The sequence below is a fragment of the Oncorhynchus clarkii genome, chromosome 1, assembly GCF_045791955.1.
Source record: "Oncorhynchus clarkii lewisi isolate Uvic-CL-2024 chromosome 1, UVic_Ocla_1.0, whole genome shotgun sequence".
Classification (NCBI taxonomy): Eukaryota; Metazoa; Chordata; class Actinopteri; order Salmoniformes; family Salmonidae; genus Oncorhynchus; species Oncorhynchus clarkii.
In genome coordinates, this window is record NC_092147.1 from 80,143,594 (window position 1) to 80,155,669 (window position 12,076).

General features: G+C 43.5%; 1 protein-coding gene across 1 annotated transcript in view; it reads left to right on the forward strand.

Moving 5' to 3' along the window:
• LOC139417943 (voltage-gated delayed rectifier potassium channel KCNH1-like) overlaps positions 1-12,076 on the forward strand; it is an 85,950-nt gene that overhangs the window by 8,465 nt on the left and 65,409 nt on the right. Inside the window, exons 4-8 of the mRNA XM_071166956.1 lie at positions 213-319; positions 703-831; positions 6,726-6,844; positions 7,282-7,449; positions 8,342-8,566. Coding sequence (XP_071023057.1) covers positions 213-319; positions 703-831; positions 6,726-6,844; positions 7,282-7,449; positions 8,342-8,566 — 748 coding nt within the window. The remainder of the gene's footprint in view (positions 1-212; positions 320-702; positions 832-6,725; positions 6,845-7,281; positions 7,450-8,341; positions 8,567-12,076) is intronic.

Consider the following 12,076-nt stretch of genomic DNA (forward strand, 5'->3'; position numbering starts at 1 on the left):
ATACTCCCGGGGTGGGGGGCGAGAGAAATAGACAGTTAAGAGTCAGAGCGAGGGAATGAGAGAGAAGTGAAAAGGACAGAGAATTCAGATTATGACATTGTTTGTGCAATCATACAAAAAACTGGTAAGTACACTTAACACACCCTCTACGTACTTGAGTTTTAATGTTTTTTTTTGTCATAAAAATAAACCCATTGTTTTGTGTTTCCTAGCTTCATGTACGGGGAGCTCACAGACAAAGATACTAGCCAGAAAGTACGGCTAACGTTTGAAAACTACGAGATGAATTCGTTTGAAATACTCATGTATAAAAAGAACAGTAAGTACCAATTGAAAAAAGAAAAAAAAAGCCTCATAATGCAAATGTATTCAGCCATTTCTTATGAATATGTACAATGATGTTCCAACGCCGCATGGGACAGCACGGACGCTGGCGATCAGGGGCCGCATCCACAAAGCGTCGCAAGAGTAGGAGTGCTGAGTTAGGATCCAATTTGTCTTGTAGATCATAATGAATCAGGGGGGACCTGATCCTAGATCAGCACTCCTACACTGACATGCTTTGTGAATACAGGCCCAATTATAACTCCCCAAATATGTTACTGTTCATGGTTGTGTTCCCCATTTGATCGATTTGTATCAAACAAATACTGCTATAGATGAAGCTGTGTTTATTCACCAGTGTATGTTCTCTCGTCTCAGGAACGCCGGTATGGTTCTTTGTGAAGATAGCCCCTATACGAAACGAACAGGAAAAAGTGGTGCTGTTTCTGTGCACCTTCAGTGACATCACAGCCTTTAAACAGCCAATAGAAGACGAAACCTCGAAAGGTGAGTGACAGTTTGAGTGGCAGCAGAGGATGTGATCCTACTGTGCCTTCCTGGGATAGTCCCCTATAGATTATACAAATCAGTCTTTACAAAGCTTTTTAGGGTAGGCTGTGTGTGTGTGTGTTTTACAATAAAATATCATAACATTATTATAAAAAAATGTGTTTTGTCTACAGCCTCGGGTTTGATATGAAAGCTTCTTTTTTTATTTTTTATTTCACCCCTTTTTTCTCCCCAATTTCGTGGTATCCAATTGTTGTAGTAGCTACTATCTTGTCTCATCGCTACAACTCCTGTACGGGCTCGGGAGAGACGAAGGTTGAAAGTCATGCGTCCTCCGATACACAACCCAACCAAGCCGCACTGCTTCTTAACACAGCGCACATCCAACCCGGAAGCCAGCCGCACCAATGCGCCTGAGGAAACACCGTGCACCTGGCCACCTTGGTTAGCGCACACTGCGCCCAGCCCGCCACAGGAGTCGCTGGTGCGCGATGAGACAAGGACACCCCTACCGACCAAGCCCTCCCTAACCCGGGCGACGCTAGGCCAATTGTGCGTCGCCCCACGGACCTCCCGGTCGCGGCCGGTTACGACAGAGCCTGGGCGCGAACCCAGGGACTCTGATGGCACAGCTGGCGCTGCCCTTAACCACTGCGCCACCCGGGAGGCCCATGAAAGCTTCTTTTAGTAATAATACTTGTTCACGTTACATTTAACAACCTTGTTTTGGTACAGAGCAATGCAGGTAAGATGCTATCGGAAAGTCAGCCACAATCAATGCACCTGCACATAATTGGCGTGTTCTCTCTCTCTCATTCCTCTCGCAAGGCATTCTGGAACTTGCAGTCAAAAAGCATAATTCAACACAACCCAATACAATTACATATGCAAATAACTGTAAAGAAATATCTTTAGATACAGCTCAATGAATAAACTTAAACATTAACTCTGTAACACATTAAAGTTACAACATCCTCCCCCCCCGATGAACAATTGTGTTCATCTAGATCTCTAGGCAGTATATCAACTGAATAGGTCTCCTCAACAAAGTTCCTGAAGCAGTACGAACTGAACATGATCTAACTAAGCCATCTCGGCCTGGAAACAGTTCCTCAATCTTTCCTAGTTTCCAGGTTTGTCTGGGTAGGTTATCTTCTCCAATGAGTACACAGCACAGCGGTGTGCTGACTTTAGATCCAGCAAGTAGTCTCTTCGCCAACTGTTCCAGAAACTGGTCACAAGTCTCTGCCTGTACTTCCATCTGCGTGTCATTTCCTCCTTGTTTAATGTTGGGTGCTGAGTGTCACTTGCTCCAGAATGCATCACCTTCTCATGGTGGTACTGTATCAGCATTTCTGAGTATCTGTACTTATTGGGCAGAACCCATGGGTGCTGCTCTCTGAATGTGAAGTTGGACTGTTGCAGTCTTCCTCCTACACTGAGCAGTTCGTGTTCGTCCAGGAACGGTTTCAGTTCTCTGATTTTACAGTCATTGTTTAGGCTTTTTCCTGCCGTCAGTAGTTTGATCTCCTGTCCAAAACTCTGTTGTTGTGTTACCTTAATCCAGTACTTTTCTGCATCGAACAGTTCGTCAGCAGTCAGTTCACCTTGCATCTTTATGGTTGTATGAGCATTGGCTATGAATATCTTTATCCAGGCGGTGACTCTGAACACTCTTTTCAGTTTGCTGTACCTTTCAAGCTCCAACACAGGTTCAGTAATGTCTGTGCTGTTTTCTGTGAGTTGTACAGTAACCTGGCAACTGGACTTGAGTTCTGTATTCACCTCTTCTGCAACCTTGTTATCATCAGTCTCTTCGGACTGATTGGGTGATGTCAGAATTCTGCGTCCATTCCACCATAGCTCGCTCTGTGTCAAGTTTCGAACAGTTTGTCCTCTTGTAGGGAGGTCAGCTGGATTAGTTTTCCCTTCAATATGTGACCATGACTCTGGATTGGTCAAGGACTGGATCTCCGATCATAGAGTCTGTCCACATTTTGATCTGTTTTTCTTCCATTTTCAGTGTGGTCATCAAGTTGTTTGCTAGTCTCGCTCCAATCACAGCTCCCATGAGCTCCAGGCGTGGTAGCGTCATTTTCTTAATTGGGGCTACCCTGGACTTGGATGCGACTAGACTTGTTGTTTCCCTGTCTTGTGACTCACCTTGCAAGTAAGCTACTGCACTGTAAGCCCTTTCACTTGCATCACAGAACACGTGTAGTTTCAGGGTGTGGTTATTCTGTGGCAGCATGTCTGTTCTGTACCACCTTGGTATGGTGAGCTGGTTAACTGGGGTAGTTCTGAACACCACTGTTGCCATTCTCGTGTCAGATCAGGTGGTAATTCTTCGTCCCAGGTGAGTCCCCTCTCCCACATTTCCTGGAACATGCACTTGATCCTGATGGTGAAGGGAGTTAAGAAACCAAGAGGGTCGAAGATACGTGCAGACGACTGCAGAACACTACTCTTTGTGTTTTCCTTTTGCTTTAGAATGCTCAGTAGCGGCCTGAGGTCAAACACAAAGTCATCCGTTTCCGGCCTCCATACTAAACCTAAAACCTTCAGCACTAATCCTTGTGTTTGTAACGTCAACGGGTGGTCAGTTGTCGTACTCTCCTCCCATTTTGTTTTAAATTCAGGAGAATTTGTCATCCATTTGCAGAGGTCCATGCCTGCAATTGACAGCATTCACTTTGCAGTTGTTGTCACAAAGTAAGCCTCTTCAACATTGTGTGAACTTGCAATGACGTCATCTACGTAGAGTGACTCTCTCAGTATCTCTACAACTTCTGGTTGTTCTGTTTCATATTGTTTCAGGTGCTTCCTGATTGTAGCTGCCAGCAAAAATTGACTTGGGGAAGCTCCAAATACCCCTCTTTTCATCCTCAGCACACGCAGCTCCTCTTCATTTTCTACCCTTGGTGCAGTGAGCCATAGAAATCTCACGGCGTCTCTGTCTCTCTCTGCTAGGGATATCTGCAGGAAAGCTTTCTTGATGTCTGCCATGAATGCGATCTCATGTAGTCTGAACTTTATCAGAACGCTGAGCAGATCCGGATTCAGGTTCGGTCCTGTGAGTAGACAGTCATTGAGGGATGGACAGCCATCTTCATGGGACGAGGCATCAAACACCACTCTCAGTTTTGTTGTCACCTTATCTTTTTGGAGTACTGCATGGTGAGGTAAGTAGTATTTTACGTTGTCTGCACTTGATGCGTTGTCCTTGGGCAGGTCCTCTGCCATCTTGTTGTAAGTAGTCCTCTACTACTTCATTGTATCTGCTGTACAACGTCACATCCTTCTTCAGTCTTTTCTTCAGACCTTCAAACCGTTTCTTGGCGATTCTATAGTTGTCTTGGAGTTCTGGCATTTCTCGTTTCCATGGCAACTCCACATGGTATCGCCCATCTTTGAAGGTGGTTGTTTCCTCGAACCTTTGTAGAGCCTCGGTTTCCTCTGGGTTCTGTGTTTTCTCGCTTAGAATACCCAGAGACTCAAGCTCCCAGAATGCATGCAGTTGCTTGGAGACTAATGTGTCTTCATCAAGTGGGATGAACATGCAGGTTGCCTCGGCGACACTTGACATGGACACGGGTCCCTGCACCGACCATCCAAAGGTGCTCTCTAAAGCAATTAGCGTCTCCGTCAGTCGCTCCACTCTGCCTGATACTATCTGCCAGTAGTAGTCTGCTCCTATCAGGACAGAGAGTTCAGGATCATTGTCATCTCCTGGAAAGTCTGCGAGCTGCAGTCCCCTTTTACTGAGCTCATACTGAATCCATTCACCAGGAACCTTCATCACAGCTGTGCACACACACTTGGGGTTTCAATTGCCTCTATCTCTATTCTCTGCTGTTTGTCCCAGACATTCTCCAAGATGACTTTCACTGTGTTGCGTTGGGATGTTGCTGGGGCAGAGGAGCCAAACGTGTGAAGTTTGAGTGCCTCTTGTCTGATTACTGGTAGCTTCAAGCCCTTAACAAGGTTTTCATGTATGAAGCTTCTCTGACTGCCTCCATCTAGTAAGCAATGAGCTATCTTCCTGCCCGATGGGCCTTCTACCCATGCCTTTGCCGTTTGTAGCAACACAGTGTTCTGTCCATCTGGTTTCATCTTCACTGAATGGGGAACAACTGAAGAAACAACAGCATCTACAGAAACAGTAGGGGGTTGCACCTCACTCCTATTACTCGTACACACAGCAATGTGATGTCTGCTTCCACATGTTGCACATGACACATCTTTGACTTTACAGAATTTTGCTGTGTCTCTGTCCTAAACATACAAAGCATCTTCCCATGTTCTTTAGTTTCTCTTTGCGTGTAGCAATATTGTAGTCAGTGCAGTTTTCTGATTTGTGGTCTGCACTGTCACAGAATAGACACATTTGTTGTTCCTTCTGGCTGGCTGTATGCAGTGCTGCAGCAGAGGGCATGTTGGGTCTTTTTGTTTTCATTTCATTGGAGAAGCATGACCTGTTCCATGGTTTGCTCTCTTTCTGTTGGTTGTATGATCTTGTCATTTGTAGCGCTCTCTCCCTGCTCTGAACCTCTTTCTGTAGGAAACTGATAATCTCAGACACTTTCCATTCATCATCTACTCCCCTCTGACGACTATAGTCAAGAGCTATGTCCTCTGGAATCATCTGTAGTAAGATTGGGAATAGTAGGCTTCCATAGGTTTCTGACACTACACCCAGTGATTCCAAGCTCCTAATCTGAATTTCACATTCATCCAATAGCTGCCTCAATGCATTTAGATCAGAGGATTTCTTCACAGGTGTGAGATTCAGCAGCTTTGACATATGAGCACTAATCACAAGATCTTTCCTTCCAAATCTGCTCTTGAGTAGAGCGATTGCATTATCATAGTTACTGTCTGTTAACATCAGTCCTGCTACTGCTTTTGCAGCTGGTCCAGTGAGATATGTTTTCAGATAGGTAAACTTCTCTTTTTTTACACAGTGAATCATTGTTGTGAATAGCAGTCTCATACTGGCTCCAAAACTCCTGCCACATACTGACATCTCCATAGAATTTCTCAATAATCAACTTTGGTAGCCTTACTGATTGTCTCTGTGAGATGTTTGAGTTAGCGTCACTCACCCGGGCTGGTAGTGGATTGACGTCCTGTTTCTTCTTTATCACTCTTTGTGCACGACTCTTCAGCATGATAATGCGTTCTTTGTAATCCTCTGTGCATGCAATCTCTGCCTCCAATCCGTCCAATGGCGCTAACTGTTCAATTCCACGATTGAGTTTAAACAAACTGTCCTCCTTAGTTGATAACAATTCCAACAATGAACTCAAGTGATCGGTATCCGGATTTGACTGGGATATTTCCACGTCAATCTGATTCAAATCCGCGTTGTTGCGCCTCGAATGGTACCCCGCTTTCGTCTCATTCTTTCTGCTTCATGCCGACGTTCCTCCTCAGCCATTTCAGCCACTTCTTCGTCGCAGCTCATATCCCGGGTTTCGGCACCAAATTTTAGATTAACTAACTTCAAAGTAATGACTCGGGACGTCGGGTTTGATATGAAAGCTTCTTTTAGTAATAATACTTGTTCACGTTACATTTAACAACTTTGTTTTGGTACAGAGCAATGCAGGTAAGATGCTATCGGAAAGTCAGCCACAATCAATGCACCTGCACATAATTGGCGTGTTCTCTCTCTCTCATTCCTCTCGCAAGGCATTCTGGAACTTGCAGTCAAAAAGCATAATTCAACACAACCCAATACAATTACATATGCAAATAACTGTAAAGAAATATCTTTAGATACAGCTCAATGAATAAACTTAAACATTAACTCTGTAACACATTAAAGTTACAACACATTATCTTCACACAGACTGCTAACCCCAAAACATGTTTTTTTGTTGCCTCAGGTTGGGGGAAGTTCGCTCGGCTAACTCGTGCTCTGACCAGCAGTAGAGGGGTGTTACAGCAGCTACAGCCTACTGTACACAAGGGAGAGAACGTTCACAAGCACTCCCGCCTAGCTGAGGTACACTCATAGTTCTGTCTGTTGGGAATGTTTATATCTCTACTCTCATAAAGCTAAGGCATGCGTCTGTATTTATGTCTGTTGTGAATGTTTATAACTCTACTCTCATAAAGCTAAGCCCTGCGTGTGTATGGGGGAAGATGTGTGTGAGCTTGTTGCCTTTCCATTTGGCTATGGGTGAGGCATGTGCCCCCGTGCTGTGTATTCATTTGTCTCTGTCCTTTGTGATTACAGAGATGCACTGAAATGACACATGTACACTCATATACACACTCGCGAGCCCACACACACACACACACACACACTTTTCTCCCACACACCATATATGGATGTAACAATTTGTAAGCAACCTTTAAGTGAACTGTAACCTCTCTGTTTACCCCAAACCCTTCTTTGATTTTATTCAATCAAACTCATCAAAGATATACAATCTGCAGGTCCTCCAGCTGGGCTCAGACATCCTCCCCCAGTACAAGCAGGAGACTCCCAAGACGCCTCCCCACATCATCCTCCACTACTGCGCCTTCAAGACCACCTGGGACTGGGTCATCCTCATCCTGACTTTCTACACCGCCATCATGGTTCCTTACAACGTCTCCTTCAAGGTCTGAACCTTTGAATTGAATTACATATAATTTATCCCTGACCAAGATGGCTGCCATTATTTACATTTTTGTCATTTAGCAGATGCTCTTATCCAGACCAACTTACAGTTAGTGCATTCATCTTAATTAATATAGCTATGTGAGACAACCACATGTCACAGTCGTAGTAAGTCCTTTTTTCCTCAATAAAGAAGCTATCTGCAAAGTCAGTGCTTGTTGGAAAAGACCAGTGCAAGAAATATAGTGCATTATCCTATCTAGGGTGCCATTTGGGACTCGACAAACTCAACCATAACAAACAGTATATTATCAACACATTCTAGATCTATGCAGGCTTGTGACATCAACCACTCTATTTTATGTTATAAAGTGTTTCTTCTCTACAAAAATAAAGATCCTGTCCTCAGGGATACAATAAAGATGTAATAGCATTGTAATAATTTATTATAAATGTAATAATCTCGGCTGTATAGTAGATTCTTTCCCCTACTGTAACACATATTCTCTGCTCTACTAAGATTCTCTCTGCTCTACTAAGATTATCTCTGCTCTACTAAGATTCTCTCCGATACTATACCAAAGATTCTCTTCCCTACTATACCAAAGATTCTCTCCCCTACTATACCAAAGATTCTCTCCCCTACTATACCAAAGATTCTCTCCCCTACTATACCAAAGATTCTCTCCGATACTATACCAAAGATTCTCTTCCCTACTATACCAAAGATTCTCTCCGATACTATACCAAAGATTCTCTTCCCTACTATACCAAAGATTCTCTCCCCTACTATACCAAAGATTCTCTCCCCTACTATACCAAAGATTCTCTCCCCTACTATACCAAAGATTCTCTCCGATACTATACCAAATATTCTCTCCTCTCCTCTTCCAGACCAAGCAGAACAACGTGACGTGGTTGGTGGTGGACAGCATTGTAGACGTTATCTTCCTGGTGGACATCGTGCTCAACTTCCACACTACCTTTGTGGGCCCGGCCGGAGAGGTCATCTCTGACCCCAAGCTCATCAGGATGAACTACCTGAAGACCTGGTTCGTCATCGACCTGCTCTCCTGCCTGCCTTACGACGTCATCAACGCATTCGAGAATGTGGACGAGGTCAGTAGTGTGTGTGTGTGTGTGTGTGTGTGTGTGTGTGTGTGTGTGTGTGTGTGTGTGTGGTGGGTGTTTGTCATCGACCTGCTCTCCTGCCGGCTCTATGAACTCATCAATGTCTTCTAAAATTTGGACGAGGTCAGTCAGGTCTGACAATATATTGGTAATTTAGCTTTTATAGCTTTTATAGTTTAGTAAAATGTTGTTTATGCCATGTAGACATTTGCAGCTAATAGCTGAATTGCAGTACAGTCTGAGGTGTTGCCCCTGCCAACACCATGCTTTACCCCACATCCCTGGTGTGTTGCCCCTGCTAGCACCATGCTTTACCCCACATCCCTGGTGTTGCCCCTGCTAACACCATGCTTTACCCCACATCCCTGGTGTTGCCCCTGCTAACACCATGCTTTACCCCACATCCCTGGTGTTGCCCCTGCTAGCACCATGCTTTACCCCACATCCCTGGTGTTGCCCCTGCTAGCACCATGCTTTACCCCACATCCCTGGTGTTGCCCCTGCTAACACCATGCTTTACCCCACATCCCTGGTGTTGCCCCTGCTAACACCATGCTTTACCCCACATCCCTGGTGTTGCCCCTGCTAGCACCATGCTTTACCCCACATCCCTGGTGTTGCCCCTGCTAGCACCATGCTTTACCCCACATCCCTGGTGTTGCCCCTGCCAACACCATGACCTAGTAGTCTAAGCCCAGTGAGCCATTTGAACCAGCCATTAAATTATTGAAATGTCAGAGCGTTTCCTTTCCTGTCTGACCATTTAAGTTATGTTTGGCTAATGACGGCACCTACTGTCCTAATCCTGATAATCTGATGTCCTAATCCTTACCACTCCAGAAACCCAACACCGCCTTTTCTCAGTCTTTTCCTGACTACCCAGCCTGTTATATTGGCTTATTTTACTAGACGTGTGTGTCAAGATATGAGTTCAACCTGTTAACCAGTTTATATTACTGGAAGTCAGGCTCCATTTGAATGACCACAAACCTGCCCGCATTTATTCATTTTATGGCAGCCATATTCAGTTATAAGGGTGGGTTGTTGGTTCTAATTTGTAACTCTGTCTTCTGTGTGTGTGTGTGTGTGTGTGTGTGTGCGCGTCACAGTAAATAAAGACCCCTCTGGTTTTTGCGGTTCTCTGAGTCTCCACCTTTACGACCAGAAGCTGCTCACCAAGAGATAAGAAGGGAATGCAAGGAAAGGGAGGATTCTCTTTGAATAGAAATAAAATATCCTCCAAAGAGAAGCATATTAGCCCCGTCCCTCCGACCCTCCACACACATTATTAAATGATGAAATTAAACCCATTTATCCATGAGTGTTAAATCATTGAGTCACAGGCAAATCCCTTGCAGAAAAACCACATGATTTCACTTGTGGAAAATCACATGACTTGTGTTTTTGGAATACTTTACATATGATCATGTTATCACATGTTGCTTTATATGTTGTCACATGTTATCAAATGAACTTCATATAAGATTATCTGATCACATTAAACATGTGTTTTTGGAACACTTCACAAATTCATTTTTTTTCCCTTAATTAAGGGGGATTATGACTGACTGCTGCAGTAATAGGAAATATACGCAGAGTTTACAAAACATTACATGCTCTTTCTATGACAGACTGACCAGGTGAAAGCTATGATCCCTTATTGATGTCACTTGTTAAATCCACTTCAATCTGTGCAGATGAAGGGGAGGAGACAGGTTAAAGAAGGATTTTTAAGCCTTGAGACAATTGAGACAGGAATTGTGTATGTGTGGCATTCAGAGGGTGAATGGGCAAGACAAAATATTTAAGTGCCTTTGAACTGGGTACGGTAGTAGGTGCCAGGCACACAGATTTGTGTCAATCACTGCCACACTGCTGGGTTTTTCACACTCAACAGTTTCCTGTGTGTGTCAAGAATGGTCCACCACCCAAAGGACATCCAGCCAACTTGACACATCTGTGGGAAGCATTGGAGTCAACATGGGCCAGCATCCCTGTGGTATGGTTTCGACACCTTGTAGCGTCCACACCCTGACAAATTGAGGCTGTTCTGAGGGCAAAAGGGGGGGAGCTCAATATTAGAAAGGTGTTCCTAATGTTTTGTACACTCAGTTTATTATTGCTGTCATTTTAAATCTATGAAGTGCTATGTAATTTTTGGTTAGTTAGGGTCAGTCTCCTTACCAGATAATTCTGTAGTGTGTCAGTAGTCACACACCCCATGGTGATGATGGTATCGATAGATTTGGAAACACCTGTTTCAGATCTGTAAGTCAAGGTAAACATGTCTGAGGCACAGGGTTGGGTTCCATTTCAATTTAGTCAATTCATGAAGTGAACTGATATTGCTTTTGAATGAGGAAAATGGGAATTGAACTTTTCATTTTTTTTCCTGACTTGAAATAGAATTGACACCAACCTTAGATGAATAATTGGAGATGACGCCGATATATTGTAAGTCCCAGAGTGTCTTGGGTATGAGTAACAGACATTTATGAGTTCCTAATCTCGGAAACCCAGAACAAAAACCTTGCGTAATTGCGTCAGATGCTGGATTTAGTTCTGGGAGAAGACGTGTTCTCAAACTTCCTAGAAGGAAGAGTGGAAACAGAGCGGTAGTGCCCTCCTCTCTGGTTGCAAGTTACGGGCAAGTCTATGGGCCAAATGTCTCCCCTCCCATTTCAAACATGTGAAAGATATGAACACCTGTGAATCGTGATTGGTCCAAATGATTAGTGGCAAAATATCTGCATACCAAAATAGAATTCCTCATTAAGTCGTCACATCCACACAGTCTGACAGACACTACGATACCAGTTATGTATACCCTGTCTGTCACTCTCTTTTCCTTTTGAAATGAGCTGGCTGACATACATTTGTCTCTTCAGGGGAAGGGTTGGGAAACAGATCGAGGTCACTGTGAGGGTAATTAGTCATATTGTCCCCTCCATTATTACCTTGTAGGTTACTTTTTTAATGTAATCTGTTACTAGTTACCTGTCAAAATTGTAAGCAGTAATGTCACTTTTGGATTACCCAAACTCAGTAACGTAATCTGATTACATTCAGTTACTTTTAGATTACTTTCCCCTTAAGAGATATTTGAAGAAGACAATGTATGTTACCAATTGAACGACATCTATTGCAGGATAACTCAATGTTAAAGTTTATATAGCTGGCCATACATGAATGTTACATTTTACTTTGTGGGTTGGTTATGTAGGCTTCTTCTAACCCATCGCTTTCTACTACATATAATAATAATACGATTAAATGATATATATATTATATAATTTCTAAATCCAGAAATGGATGTAGGAACTACAGATAGACTTAAAAAGGGCAATCAAAAGTGTGTTTGAGCATTAGGTCTGTGGATGTATTTCTTTTTATCAGCATGAATTAGATTGAGTAATAAAAGCCCTACTTTTATTCTATAGGCTGGGATACACACTATGCAGCTGTTGCAATAGGCATTTTTTTCTGGCTGTCCACTGG